Genomic DNA, 15,759 nt, shown 5'->3' on the forward strand with positions numbered 1-15,759 from the left:
TGGCATAGAGGTTTGAGGTGGGAACGCAGCCCTTGAAGTTCCTAGGTAGACTTTGCTGAGAAAGGAGAAGAAAAATGAGGGCAGTACACATCCATTCAGCAAAGCTTGTCTGGGCTCCTCCCGTGTGCCGGGCACAGGGCTAAGTTCTTGGCGAATCAAGAAGAATGAGAGATCGCGTCCCTTCCCCTCAGGGAGCGTCTCCTTCTGAATATCGGAGACAGAACTGAAATCCGTCTGATTTGACATCATTATCATCACCCTCTCTATCCCCAGACACACATCCAAGTTCTTTCCCAGCTCATAACTGTTTCCATAATTTCTCCGCGTTCAAAAAAAAAAAAAAATCCCCCAGGCAGCCCAGCTAGTTGATGGATCATTTGTGTGTGATCGGGGCTGGGTTTGGCTGAGAGCAGTCGGAATTCGTGATTTTCTGTCTTGGAGGAAGAAAAGAGAAGTAACAGCGTCAAAACTGGAAACCGAAAGGGCAAAAAAACAACGCAGTTGCAGGTAGGGGAGCGTCTCAGCAGGAACTGGGGCGAGAATCACGCTGTGGAGACTCCGGGCAGGTGTCCAATGGCTCTTCTGGAAGCTTAAAGGCCCGGTGATTGAGATTTTTGTGTTTTGCTCTTTTTCTTCCCACTCTTAGAACCAGAGGCAGGCCTTGCTCTCAAACTCAGAGGTCGAAGTCTTTCCTTAGGGGTTTGAATTTCCACCATTTCTTATATGGTCTGTATCAATTTTAGGGAAAGTAAGTCTTTCCCTAGGGCCAAACCATTCCACCAGAAACTCCTTGCAGGGCAGTCTCCCTTGATCTGTACCAGCGGCTACAATGCACTAGAATGAACACTTAGTGGCTTCTGATCTGTGCTCGCAACTGTACGGACAGACACGTATGCCCTTCTCTGAGAGGCCAGAGTCCTGAGTAGGGAGTAAGAAACAGGGAGATGCTGGGGGTGACAGGAAAGAGACATGGATGTGAAAGGTGGACGGTGACTCTCTTGTCTCCCTTACCACGTGTCTTTACAGATCAGCCGCCTCAAACTGGGGGAACCACTCCGAGGAAGGGAGTGTATCTTAATTCATTCTGAATCCTGACCCTCCCCACGCCCCAGCCTCATGCTTGGCACAAAGCAGCCATTAAGCAACGTTTTATTAACAGAAGTTGATCAACTGCTCGTGTACACCTGGCCCGGGACACATAAATGTCCTTTTAAATTTAGGCCCCAGATAAAAGCAGATAGGGGCAAACACCGGAGCAGGTATCACCCTCAGGCCTCCAGATTCAAGGGGGTAAAACATGAGAAAGTCCGGGGATGTTTTAAGACTTTCAATCCACACCAAGAACCTAGAACAGTTTGCTTTCCTCTTTGGGACAGAGCAAGAGGGCCTTGTTCTAGAAGGACACGAGCGTGATTTCTTGGATGTAAACATGCAGTGCCAAAAAGTCAATCAGGCGCTCCTTATTTCCAGGTTTCTAAGCAATTTAAATCATTCATTTGATGGAATCACAGAGCCTCTGGTTTAGTCCGTGTCACGCACCATGCTCCACAGCAAATCGGGCAGCCTAACTCTGTCCTCTGAGACAAAGTAGATGCAGTGACCCCTCCGTCCCTGGTTTCTTGGGCCCCTCTCAGTCGTATTCATCTTGCATTCGGCATCCTCTCTTCACAGCCGCTCCCTCCCAGGCTGGGAACAGCTCTCCTGTGAAAACAGAAGACGATTATTTCATTGTAAGGGAGTGATTTAGCATTTCCATGTCTCAGATTGGGCCGAAACTGGCACCCAAACCTCTGAAGATCAGCACAGGGACCTGTCCAACGCAGTCCTGGCCCATCAGGCCTCCTTTTCGCAAAACCAGAAAGTGATGTATTTGCGACGTAGCTTAAAATGATCATCACGATTAGAAAGCTACTTCAGTGCGCCGAGCCTTTAGAAGCCAAGATACATTTATCTTTAACATGATCATATAATATATAGGAGTGTTATAAGGGTTGGGTTTTTTTTTAAGTTTTTTTTTTTTTTCTTAAGAGCTGGGCTTCCAACCTTAGAAATTATACTTGGCTTCCCTGCATGCACCCAGGGTGTGTTAGCAAGCTGGCATCCCTTCCTGAGCGAACTAGCTGTGTGGTCCTCCCTGTGCACTGTTAGAAAACTGCTACAAATACCTCTTAAAGCAATGCTTTCCCGGTGGCTGCATGATCTCCAGAACCCGACAGTGAACGAGGCAGAAAGGACGCACCGGGCGAAGGGAGCTTTCGCAAAACCTCTTCCCGACCAGGTGCTTTTCTTTAAAAGCACGTGATGGTGTGACCCACTTCTCCGAAACCTTTTAAAAAATCTAACCAGTCCCCTTTACAATGTTGATATCAAGGGTGAAATCTCACACCTGTGTTACCAGCTGGCCATATGCTGGACTAGGTTTGTCCTGTGAGCAGTTAACACATTGGTTTGGTCATAATTTGACCTAGGTCAAAATTAGATCACATTAAGATTCCACCTTTGCGTATTTCTTGAAATGGTAAGTATATTGTTTTTACTTACAAAAATAATATTTCCTTATTGCGAAGTAATAAACTGACGTTGCAAAAACACACAAACAGACCTACTGCAAGTCCCCCAGTATGACGCCTCCTAATTTCACTCTCCTCCCCAAAGGTAGCCATCTTATTTTTTTTAGTCTCTAAAGCAATAGAATAAGCTTGTTGGATTTTTTTTCACTTCACTCTCTTTTAAAATCAGAAAGAAAGAAAAAAAAAGATTAAATGTCATTTAAGATAGTTCCCCCTATGAGATTTTCGAAGATTAGAAGCTCCTTTTTTGTTTTTTGGTTGTTTTTTTTTTTAATGAAGTGATTGAAGATAAGCAGTTGTCGATGTGAGAGAACTTATATATGCTATAATGCTGTAATTGGGGTTTTGTTCATTCATTCATTCTCCTGCAATTAGGGTTCTCCATAGCGTGTGAACTATAGACAGAAAAACGCCAAGCTACAGGTGTTCCACGTACTGCCGAGAAAGGAGGGGTTTGCGTGGCTGTCTCTGTGAATAGGCCTTCCTTAGCCGGGAAAGTCATTTGAAAAAGAACACATGTGAAGTCATTGTCGATTGAAACTGATTACAGCCTTCAATTCTCTTTTTCACTGACCTCTCAGAAAATGTCTCCTCCACCTGCTGCCATCTGAATGCTGAATTGGTCTTTTCCTACTTTGTTTTAATAGAACCAGGATTGCATTTGAAGTTAAGCTGCAAAAAACCAGTCGATCAACAGATTTTCGAGTCCCACAGTCAATATGCACCATGTTTAATGTTATGGTTGATGCCAAAGCTCAATCAACAAAACTTTGCAGCATGGAAATGGGCCAAGAGGTAAAAAAAAAAAAAAAAAAAAATAGATTTTTTTTTTTTTCCCTTCTCTATCGATCACGTAGAAGAAAACTTCACAAATTCCTTCCATCTACCCTGGTCTGCTAGTTTCAGAAATACACTCTTAACATTTGTGGATGAAGCCACGGATGAATGTTTGGGATCTGTTTGTTAAGTAAATTTCTAAGGCATGTGCTGATGGTGATGCCAGTCACTTAGAAGTGATTCTTGGCTGGAGCTGGGGGTGGCCATAAAGTTCCTTGAAGTCAGATGAAGTTCAATGACCTTATTGAACAGGCTGGCATCGCCAACAGATCTGTTTGCCAGAAAGCAAGTCATTTTCACATTTGAAGTGCATTTTGTCACTTGGAACATCTGGACAACAGAGGAACACTCTTCTTTACATCAGGCAACTTCCGGGATGTATAATGTTCTGTCACCCTGCTACCCAGTCCCCCCAGCCAGCAGGCTTTGAATTTCCAAGACATCACAGACTTTCCGTTTTCTTTAGATGGAATTGATTGTGAATCTTCCCTGACCGAAAGTTTAGTCCTTTGCGAAGTTTCCAATTCCCAAGTGGTATTTAAAATGTAAAGGAGAAAGAAACAGCAACTTGGGCTTGATTAAAGACTATCGTGATCATTTTTCTCTGATGGCCTTAAGCCAGCTAGATATTCATATACCAATTTAGAATTAATTCAGAAACATTTCTGGCAACTCTCGTGTTGTTGCCAATTGGCATAAATTGCTCCTAAATCAGATCTTTCGATACCAGCCTTAACACGCTCAGAATTTTTACTAAATTATATTTGCTCCTTATTCGTTATTTATTTTCTCTTTCGGCACCTTCCATTTTTAAATGTGGGTTGGTGGTATTCTCTTCCTGGCAAGATCATCTCTAACCTTCTTTCCCCTCCAAATCGGCTTCCTCAGCCATCCCCGTTAGCTTCTGCTCCTCACTGGTTGTCTTAGTGGGTACCTTTCCCCAGGGAGTGTATTCTAGGCACTGGGGTCAAGGGCAAGGTGCTGGGGATTCTCTGCCCGGCTCCATTTGCTGCATGAGAATGAGCTGGAGCGGTTGTTCTCAAATTTCAGACTCTGTCAGCCTTATCCAGAGAGCTTCTTAAAACCCAGGTTATTGGGTCCCACCCCCACGAGTTTCTGATAGGTCTGGGGTGTGGTTCAGGAAATTGCATTTCTGACAAATTCCCCCTGATGCTGATGCTACTGGCTGGTCTGGAGACCACATTTTGAGAAACCCTGGTCCAGAGGCTCAGTGTCCACAAAGAGTTAAGGAGAAGGGCTGAGGTACAAAGGACAGCCTCCTGAGGAAGGTGTGGCTTGGGCAGTCCAGACACTGGGACTCTTGCCCTGGCTATGCTGCAACCAGTCTGGTCAAGTCACTCAGTCTCTTTCAACCTCAGTTTCCTCGTCTGTAAAATGATAGCATGCTTCTAGTTTTATTTGGGCTGTTTTTAGTTGTGGGATCAATTCTGCAAACCTTACCAAGAAGACCAGGTTTCATTTATTTATATGAAACAAATAGAATTAGAGCTGTTCTGTATGAAATGGGGTGGGGGGGCCAGGGGATCAAGGAAGAGGGAACCCAGAGCTCAAGCTACCATATTTGTCTTCACCTCTGTGTTTCTTCACTGCCCCCCAGCCCCTCCCCACCCACCCACAATTCTCTGCAGGACTCTGAGCAATCTCTTAGGCTTCACAGAGCCCACTATAAAAACCCTGTTTTTGGTGATCTCTGAAGTTCATTAAGACCCCATTGAGTTCAAACTTTCCCGAATCCCTTCCCTTCTAAAATTTTCTCCTCTTGAGCTTCTTTTTTTTAAATTGAGGTAGAGTTCACATATCATAAAATCACCCTTTTAAAGTGTACAGCTGAATAGTTTTTAATATATTCACAAAGTTACACAGCCATCGTCACAGTCAATTGTAGGACATTCCCGTCATCCTAAAAAGAAACCCAGACCCATTAGTAGTCATTCCCCAACCCTCCCTCCCCAGCCCCAGGTAACCACCACTCCACTTGCTGTCTCTAAGGATTTGCCTCTTCCGAGCAGTCCATATAAAAGAAATACCATATGTGGCCTTCGGTGGCTGGTTTCTTTCACGTGGCATCATGTTTTCAAGATTCATCCATGTTGTACATGCTTTTTATAGCTACGTAATATTCTATTACGTGGATATACCACATTTTATTTGTCACGTCATCCATTGATGGACATTTGAGTTGTTTCTACTTTTTAGCTGCTACGAGTAATGCTGCCCTGAACATTCCTGTACAAGTTTTCATGTGGACCTATGTTGTCAGCTCTCTTGAATAGGTACCTAAGAGTGAAGTTGCTGGGTCACACGGTAACTCTATGTTTAGCTGGTTGAGGGATAGCCAAACTGTTTTCCAAAGTGGCTGCACCATTTTGCATTCCCATCAGCAGTGGATGAGAAATCCTATTTCTCCGCAGCTTAGCCAGAGCTTCTTTTTATCTAGCTTTTTTGTTCTGGGCATCCTACATTGTGTAAGATGGTACCTCATTATGGTTTTGATTTGCAGTGATGTTGGCCATCTTTTCATGTGCTTTTGATTGCTTATAGCTCTTCTTTGAGGAAATGTCTATTCATTCAAATCCCTTGTTTATTTTTTAAATTGGGTTGTCCTATATCATTCAAGGGTTCTGTATAGATTCTGAATACTAGACAATTATCATATATATGATTGGTAACTATTTTCTTGCCTTTTGTGGGTTGTGGTTTGGTTTGGTTTTGTTTTGTTTTTCCACTTTCTTGGTAAGAATCTCTTTTTTAAGTTTTATGGAGTCCAGTTTGTCTTTTTCCCTCCCAGCTGCTTGAGATGTCCGCTTTAACTGAGTTTCACAAGCATGACACCGTTCTCAGTAGGGCAGGGTTGGTGGCTTTTACAGTCTCTCTTCGGACTGATTCAGTTGTGGCCGTGTTTATACAACTCCCACATACCTGAGCAGAAGGCTAAACAATCCCATCAAAGAAGCCCCATCACTCTGACCTTTTCTTTTTAAACTGGGCTTTGGAGAGAGTAGACGGGATTGGGTAGGGTGGAGGGGAGGTGGTCAGAAAATCTGATGAAGTGCATGAAGCCATATCTCAGGGGGGAAATACTTCCATACAATTTCACTGTGTAATGGCAGGGGACCTGTGGGTGGACCTTGTTAGGCCAAACTATAGCTGCTGGTTGGTACTGAGAAATCACAAGTGGATATTGTCCCAGTGGACCCTGTCTGTTATCTTTGCCACTCACCACTTCTGTGCTAGAGTAGAATGACCTTGGCTTAAACTCGAAGTCTTGATTTTCTAGAATAAATTGCCCAGTGGCTTAATACCTACATCACATGGACTCCACACCTTAGCTACCAACCTGTATGACATTGAGCAAGTCACTTACTCTCATAACCTTGCTGTCATCGTGTGTCTCATGAGAGAGAGAGCATGCAACTTACAACCTTAGAGAGGTATGGCGCTTGTCAAATTTGGGGATAAACCTTCCCAATTTCTGGATGTAAGATGAGAATGCTGGCTTGGATATTCCCCAAATAGTAACATTTTTGAGGCAAAACGGCAGTGACTACTTCTTTCTGGACATTGTTCTATTTGATAGAGTAGAAAAGACTTCATGAATTACCCCCCCCCCAATGATTCAACATGTTGGGGTTTTTTTTTTAATGAAAACATTAACTGAGACTCATAAACATATCCCATGTTGCGTAAACTAGTTCACACACACCCCCAGATTAAATGATCTTTATGAAGGGCCATCCAGTACTGTATTCTGGTCTGTGATTCTTACCCTAAGCCTATCCATTTCTCAAGCCACGCCAGAGAGACTTGCTGGGCCATTTCTCCTTCGTATAGTTGAATCAGAGGCACCTAAGTGACTGAGCTTGTGAGAAATGAGGCCTCTTCTGACCTTAAAATGCCAAGTGACTGAGGACAGTCAGAATGAAGCCAGTACATACGTAAATACATACTTCCTCTGAAGGACCTTGCTCTGTGGCTGCGACCTTGAGTAGAACTGTCATGGGGAAGTTCCTGCAAACGTTCTTTCCTTCCTTTTTCTCACCTTGTAGAATGGGGATATTCATCTCCAAAGTCGAAACTGAATTGTTAAAATGAGGTTGGCCAAGGGTGGCTAGAAACATCATGAAACTGGGAGGAGAAAAGCCCAGTGTTTTTATGTAGTTTTCATTTGGTGATATTGGATCATAAACTCATATTATAGATCTAGTTCCTAACATCTGCTCTCACCTGGGTTCCAACTCCCTCACGGTATTTTGGGCTAGATACCAACCAGGTGGCACAGTAGTCTCCAATTTTAAGATCACTTCCTGAATTTCATCCCTGGGGTGAAGTCGCGTTTAAAGGCAGCTGTTGAAACATTTGTTAACCATACTTTTCCATCTTAAATATTTATTTGTTCATTAAAATTTGTGAAGGCACCCATAGAGGGGAAATTGTGTATTAAATAGTTTCTCACTTGGTCTAGTGTGTTTTCATCTCATTTCCAAGGTCAGATGGTCTTAACAGAAAGACAACGTACACACAATCTGTTCCATGACAAGGCAAAATGTGCAGCACAGGAAGTCGAGTGGGATAATTTTCACAAAGTGATTGTGAGTTTGTTGCAACTTAGCTCGTCAGGAGCAAAAGTAAAGTCTGCAAACTTTCCACGCCGTTGAAGATGAGTAGTTTCCTTGCGATCGCCAGCATGTAGTGCCCCAGAATATAACTTCAGGATATTGTTATTTTTATGAGGGTCAAGGCAATCTAAGAAAGCCAACAGAGAGGAACGGAAAATGCAAAAATAGAAAGGATCCCTCTTGGTTCCCCAATTAGGAGGCAGATAGACTGCAAGAAATATGACTGCAAGAAATTTTCTGACAAGATAGTTTAGTTAAGGGGGTGGTAAGTAAAAGATGCCCCAGTAGTATTTCTGTCTCCTTAATGGACCTTTTCATCTGCATGGAGCGATGTATCTCCTAAGAAAGAGTGGAGCGAAAGCAGAGTACTCACTTGCTCCAGAAAAGCAAATCCCTCAAATTAAGTCTCAGGAGAATCTGATCAAGGAAATTCATGTGTTTTGCAATCACTTGAATAGGAATGGGGACTGCTTTGACGTGTACCCCTTTGCCACATGATAAGCAGGGTGGATATTACCCTGACCACCTGTCTTTCCCAAAGTAGGTTTTACTTAACTCGGGTTATAATTTACATACAATGAAGTGTATAGATTTTAGATGAATTTAGAGAAATGTATGCAAACATGTAATCACCATGCTAATCACTTAGTACTTGTAATAGTCATTCTGACGGATGGCACTTCTGAGTTTCTAAACCATGTTTCCATGCATGGTTTCATTACTCCATTAGGTGAAGATGATGATTGTATTCCCAACAGAGGTAATTCTAGCCACGTGGAAGAGATGAGAAATAGACCAGTAGAGATTGACAGGAGTGGAGATCATAATATTATTCACTTAGAGAGAAAGGGAGGTGCAGTGGGACCAGCGTGGAGGGAAGGCGGGCTGTGTTCGGCATGGAAATATTGGAGGTAGGAAGAGGTTCCCATAAACCCCCATGTCTCCATATACTTCAGTTTGGATTCCTTAGAGAATGAAAAGGTTGTTTGTCTTTCAAGAAAGGGTGACCATGGTTAAGCCTTCAGACCAAGAGCCTCCATCTTTCTTGGTGCATCGAGTGACCGCTCTTGGCTCCCTTGGCCACTTCGGCCAAGTGTTTCAAGAGATTTTTCCCTTCTCGATGTTCTTTGCTTGGTTAGAAGCCCCTCATCTAATATTTCATATGATAGTATTTTGCCTGCAACTAGCTTTTCTGAGTCAGTGAAGCCTCCTAATTAATTTAATAAATGTGAATCATATACAGCAATTCCAAAGAAAATCTAGCAAAGTGAGGCAGTCACCTGCGGAGGGAAGGTCATTCTGAATCTTATCTCAAGACCGAAAGATGAATTGGGAGCCCAGGAATGTGTCAGTATTTCTGAGTTCTTTAGCTCTGACATCTTTCTTTGTGTTTCGGGCGCAGAATTCTGCAGATAGTTTTCACGCTGACCTTCAGGTTTCTGCCGCTTACAAGTAAATCCTTTCATGAAACCAGCAGTAGACACAAGATGGGTCCTCATTCATCAGGACAGGATGTGGGCCATTTCCTCTAATCAACTAAAAGGAAACTACAATGAGATGATTGAGCTATAAGGCGACGCCCTCTCCCTACCTTTATCTTCTTGACCTTCAACAAATAATAATATTTGAATTGCGATTATAGTTGACAGAATGCTTTCCTACCTAGACCCTCAATTTGATCTTCAAAACAGATCTAAGAGTCTGAGAGTAGGACTGCCAGGAAAGGACTTCGCTCTGGTTTTTAAATACTAGTACTACTAATAATGTAATGATGATAGTATTAATAACAGAATAAATTTGCTAAGTATCTTTATACAAGATTTGCCTCATTCCCTTTCCAAAATCAGTCATTTGTCCTGGCTTTCCTCCCCTTCTCATTGGTCCTGGGTGGTAGTAGAATTATCTGGGGGTTTTTGTTTGCTTGTTTGTTTTTTACAGATGAGGAAACTGAGCTGTATTTTTTTAGGCATCATGACTTCCCATCTTTGCCCTGGGACTTTATCTAGGTCTTCCAATTACAATCAAAACTTCACCCATGACTTTAAATGAATTAACCTCATTCACATCCCTTTGCTCGCTTTCGATTGCCAGTTATCAGAATATCAAACCACATTACTATGGCTTATTATTTCTGTCTGTGTTCATAGCTTTTTGGATGGTTTGTTTAATTTTGGTTGTCTCACGTGTCCTTTTGTCCTAATTTTTATTTGCACTGTTCCTTTTTCTTCTCCATTCCTCATTAATCATCCTTCTGAAAGTTTGCTAAAGAGTGGGTAAGTGTATTTTTCCCTTCCAAATAGCAATGTTTTGCATTGTTATTTTTTATTAAGGAAATATGGAATAATTCAAATGGATACTAAAGTGATCTAATAAATGTCAAGGAGCTGGCATACGGTATCTTCTGTTGAAATCGCTTTTTCTTTTTTCCTGGCAACTACAGCAGATTTTTGTTTGTGTGGGGGTTTGTTTTTGCATTAGTGTTTAAGTTTAATTGACAGCAGCAGTTAGAGAAATTGAAAAACTTAGCAGCCGTCTCAGGAGAGGCTCTAAGCCTGGGTCTGCTTCTCCACGAATGAAGGAAATGTGTGGCTGACACGGTTCAGAAAGAGACACTTTGCTACCATACTGAGTCAACACCTGGAGACAGAACCGGGGAGCTCTCAGGCATTAACCAGAAAGATCTGATGATTTGAGAACACGTTTTGCAAAATCAATCAGTATCTTGGTCAAATTCCCTTTGGAATTTGTGACTCCGTAAGTCACATCCCCCAGCAGTTTCCCAAAGATAATTTTTATCCCCTCTATTAAATCATCGTGGTATCTTGTTTTATCAGACCTAGATCAGCAAACAGCCAGGCCAGTAAGCCATCTATGCTTGCTGTTTGTAAATGTGTGTGTGTCTACACATGTCAAAGCCAGCAAAAGCTTTGGGTGAGGAAGAATGCGCCTGGTAATTTTTTTAAGAGCTTCAGATCTCCCTTCATCAAAGACCTGGAGTCAGAATCTTACAGCTGCTTCTGTGACTATAGAAATAAACTGGGTCTGCAGGCCAGGCTTTATTTATAAATTGTGTTGTCTAAAAATTACCAGTGGATGCAATGCCATCACCTCTCAAACATGCTAATATTTGTCTTTCTGTGTTCTTTAGCATCAGTACCATTCAAAAATAGACGAACTAATTGAAGAAACTGTTAAAGAAATGATAACACTCTTGGTTGCAAAGGTAACCTTCAGCTTCAGGTGAAATGTTTCATTGTGAACATCGCTTTGTTATGTCTGCATTTCCATTAAAATGTAACACGTTAAAAAGTTGTGCTGGGGACTTGTATTTCTCAGGAAACAAGACTGTACGTCACCCAGCCTCAGCGCCGAATGATTTTTTCTGATGATTGCAAGCCGTGTGAAGATAAATTGATGAAGTGGCATAGGTTACCTTAATAAGAACTTGGCCCCAAACATTGCACTCGGTTATGCGCAAGAAATTTGTTTTGTTTTTCAGCATTGACAAAGTTAGATTTTTTTTTTCAAAACAGAAAGTTAAACGGTAATAAGGAATTCTGCCATCCTGAAAACCCCCTTTCCCCTAGTTTCACATGCAGTGAGAGTCATAATAAAACAGAAAAGTCAGATAAAGCTATTTCAGTCACCCTCATGAATTATAGAATTTTAACTAAGTAATGCTGAATGGGAAGACATTTATATTTGCCAGTGCTAAACTTCTGTTTCCCCCAAATTACTGATAAAATACAAATAAAAATAGATTGGATTAAATGTAGTGCTAATATGTAACGTAAAAACTGCTTTGCGCAGTTTTGGATTTTGAAAAGTGCATTTAATATTATCGCGTGCTAGATGCAACTCAATAATATTTTGTCACTTTGCACTTCTGTAACACTCTATATTTGCAATCACATAATAATGAAGAGAAAGCCGAATAAGTCAAATATTTCTATGTGAAGGGAGTCTATTCCTTTCCCCAAAGACGGGAACCGAATAATAGAACTTGAACATGAGCGAGGGCTCATTGCTGGTCTCCGGGCGGTTGGGAAACGCTGCTCTTTATTGTGAACAGTCACAGTTTGAAGTAATCATTCTTTTTCCTTTTTTTTTTTTGCTGTTTTACTAGTTCGTGACAATCTTGGAAGGAGTGCTGGCAAAATTATCCAGATATGACGAGGGAACTTTGTTTTCATCTTTTTTATCGTTTACCGTAAGTAAAGAGCTTCTTTCTTTTCTGGTTTTTGTTCTAGTTTGGGTTTGGGTTTTGGGGAGGGGGGCTGTTGTGTTGCATCATTTTGGTTTTGGTTTGTGTATGTGTGTTAATTGCAGTTTCGACATTAACTACCGATGTGTAATAGTGACACCAGTAGAATGAGCAGAACATTTCATACAATGGGTAATCCCAAATCCTTTCTTTTTCATTTGTGGCTATATAACATGTATGTATGTATAGGTACGTGCACAGATGCACGTATGTCTCTATATGTATGTACGTATGTATCCAAAGAGAGGGTTGCCGGCCTGCACCCACGTCAGCTGTCTCGGGGAGATCACTTCATGTTTCCAGGGTACAGCTTTGTCATCTGCAAATGAGGAGAATTAATGTTAGAGGCTACAAATGGAGACCTACAAGTCAGACAGAGCTTGTAAATAGGTTTGATTTGGTCCTCACTGCATCGGGTATGTGTTTCTTTCCTGAATTAGTGGCCCACATTTAAGAATCAAGAGAACTCACAGAGATGTTCGTATTCCAGGGTGTCTCCATGGGGTGGGCGGTCGGCAGCGCTGGGTCTGCATGTGCGCAGCGCACCAGTCCGCTGCGGCTGAGTCGGGTCATCCCCACAGACCAGACGCGTGCTTGTCAGTTTCCGGCAGCCCCTTCCTGGCTGTTTCGCTCATTCACGTACCTGCCTGGGTTTGGGGGTGCCGGAGTTTACAACCTCTCGAGCAGATGATCCAATCTGTACGCGTGCTGAGAACTTCTGATTCTGTGCAGAACTGGGCGTGGGGCTGGAAGTGAGTTAGGTGTTGGGCAGAAGCCCGCCGAATTCTGTGTAGGTGAGTGATCACCAGAGGTGGTCGCTGTCCATCGGCTGCTTCGTGGGGGCCCAGTTCTCCCATCGCTCCTGTGCCAGGTAGGCTGCAGCTGCCTGCTGTCCTGCCATTTCTGATGGCAGGGTTCTTGCTGGCTCTAAGGCCAGCTGCTTTCCTGTGACAGCACCAGAGGAAAGGCAGTCAGTTTAGGACTCACCGTCTCTGGTCTTTAAAACAGCCTTATGGTGTGGAGAATCCCCTAGAGAGGCTCTCAGTGCCAAGACGAGGCCCGGGGAGTGAGCAGCACATCCTCATCTTCGGAATCCAACAGAACCAGGTCCAAACCCTGTTACCAATATTGAGCAGCTGTGTGATCTAGAGTAGGTGTCTCACCATCTCTGAGACTCAGTTTTGGTTTGGTTTTGGTTTGGGGGAGGTGTGCCATTGTGTCGCTTTGTTTCTGGGTTATGTGTTCATGGTGGTCACCTAGCAATGTTGTATGCGAGTAGGGAGTGGGTCATGTCATCCGTAACGAGCTGTTGTGAGGATAATGATGTAAGTGTAGATAGAGCTTAGCATCGTCCTAACACACTAAGAGGCTTCACTAAATGGCAGCTCTTATTAATAAAAGATAACTAATATGATTACCGTACAGTGCAGACATAAATGCACATAGTTCTTTCCAAACATACCTGACTTTGGTCTTTCCCTAACCCATATGTTAGATTTCCTAGGAATTAAGGAAAATGTAGCCAGCAAACATTTAAAGCAATTTTTGGATTGTATATATCCAGCTTGTTCTGTTATGTAATTCTGATATGTAGCTCTGATCTTCCCAAATATAAGGACTGAACTCAATCCTGAAAATGTAATGACTTTGGTCCCTAGAATTAATTGGTGAAGGTGGGGTAGGAAGAGGATGATGACAGTAGGAATTCTATCGAGTCACTCAGTAGAACCACCCATAATGTGTCACAGTGGAAAGGAAACCTGTCCAACCCACTCCTTTGATAAACAAAAAAAAACAAGGCCCAGAGAGGGGGAGTAAGCTGTCTAAGGTCACACAGCCATGAGAAGACTGGGGACAGGAACCCAGGTCTTCTGCCAGCTTCTCCCCACCACTGAACGAACAGCTTCCTGGAGAGAGTGGGATTCAGCTGGCAATTGCCTGGCACTAGGAGGCAGATGGGCAAATGAGTGGGGAAGAGTTATAAAGAAGGATTCAGGGCACATGAGTGGGAAATATTAGATAATCTTTCATTCCTCAGTGAAGTCATGGCAATGGTGAAATGAGGCAGAATTAGACGCAGCATCTCTGGAAAATGTTCCCCTGACACCCACAAAAGATACCACTTTCTTTGAGTCTTCACTTTGGGCAACTGTTTTTATGGTCCTGTATTTGAACCAGTGCAAACCAGAAAAGCCCCTCTGCTCTTTATCTAGCAGAATTCAATCCACCAAGCCGCTCCCCCCTCCACCCGCCACAAACCCCCACCAATGACTGACTTACCAGGGGAACTAGTGAAAGGTGGTCCGGCGGCAGCCATATCAAGGACCAGGGACCAGGGAGATGCTCACGGGAGGTTGGAAACAAAGAAGACCTAGCACCTTCCTGCAGGAAGGAGCTTTCCAGCTGAATTTCTCATCCTCTCGTCTCCCTTCTCGGAGACATTTTGCAGCCGCACAGCAGGCCTCCTGAAGTCCCCAGAACCTCAGAACAGGGGCTGTTGCTGGGCCTGTAACTTCCCTTCCTTAGTGACACTTCTCCCACACACTTGGCTCCCCCAAGGCCAAAAGCACCCACTTATCATTTGCAGCCTGTGTTCCCATCCCCGCTGGTGTTCCAGCGTTGGAGAACGCAGGCTGCACTTCGAGGTGGCAGGAATCTCTCCACGCGTGCATTTGAGCTCCTGCCCAAATTTCCAGGGGCCTCTGAAGACTTCCCTGCAGCCCATTTGTGTTAATTACCCCCGAGTGGAGTCGGGGTGTGAGGGCTGAGCACAGGCAGCCGGTATTGTGGAAAGAGGCTTGAAATCAAGGATAAGAGAACCAGCTGTGGGTCCAGGGACCCTGGACAAAGGCCTAGAGATGGTGCCGACGCCCTGGCAGGATTTCCTTAACTCCGCTCCCATTTCGGATTCAGTTCTTCAAGTATTACTGTGCACTTACCACGTCCCCACCTCAGCAGGGCTGCCAAGTCTGAGCCATGTGCTCTGTCCTCCAGAAAGCTGACAAGTACCGACAAATATGCCACCCTTTTCCCCCTCTTTCTCCCGCTGAGCGCCTCCTTTCCTGGGTGGGCTTGATTTCATGGTCCAAGCCAGACATTTTGGAAGACGTCTGCAGTGGCACAGAGCAGGCAGGAATATTTATTTCTCGTCTCCATCTGCATTGCTTCCTCTCTTGGAGAGGAGCTGGGGGGGGAGAGGGGGAGGAGATGTGGCTTCTGCGTGCCAGCCCAAGAGGCGCCCAGGCGCACCCCTCCTCTCCTCCCTCTCCAGCCCCAGCAGCAGTAGCAGCCTGGGATTTCTGGAGGCAGGCGCCTTTCGAACTTTTGAAAGATCAGCCCAGTTGGAAGTCGCAATTAGCAACTATCCGCCCATTTCCCCCGACTGCAAGATGTGCTTTTGTGTGGGTTGCCTGCTTGGAAGAGTCCCTGTCTGGTGGGTAGCCTTGCGCTG

The 15,759-nt window shown here is 43.8% G+C and overlaps 1 protein-coding gene across 12 annotated transcripts in view; it reads left to right on the forward strand.

Annotated features, from left to right (window-relative positions):
* Positions 1-15,759, forward strand: part of CADPS (calcium dependent secretion activator) — a 416,509-nt gene that overhangs the window by 336,337 nt on the left and 64,413 nt on the right. For all 12 annotated transcript variants that reach the window (XM_032458143.1, XM_032458141.1, XM_032458140.1 and 9 more), the window contains 3 exons: positions 3,218-3,365; positions 11,193-11,267; positions 12,171-12,254. In XM_032458143.1, the coding sequence (XP_032314034.1) occupies positions 3,218-3,365; positions 11,193-11,267; positions 12,171-12,254 (307 nt within the window). The remainder of the gene's footprint in view (positions 1-3,217; positions 3,366-11,192; positions 11,268-12,170; positions 12,255-15,759) is intronic.

The sequence above is a fragment of the Camelus ferus genome, chromosome 17 (assembly GCF_009834535.1).
Source record: "Camelus ferus isolate YT-003-E chromosome 17, BCGSAC_Cfer_1.0, whole genome shotgun sequence".
Taxonomy (NCBI): domain Eukaryota; kingdom Metazoa; phylum Chordata; class Mammalia; order Artiodactyla; family Camelidae; genus Camelus; species Camelus ferus.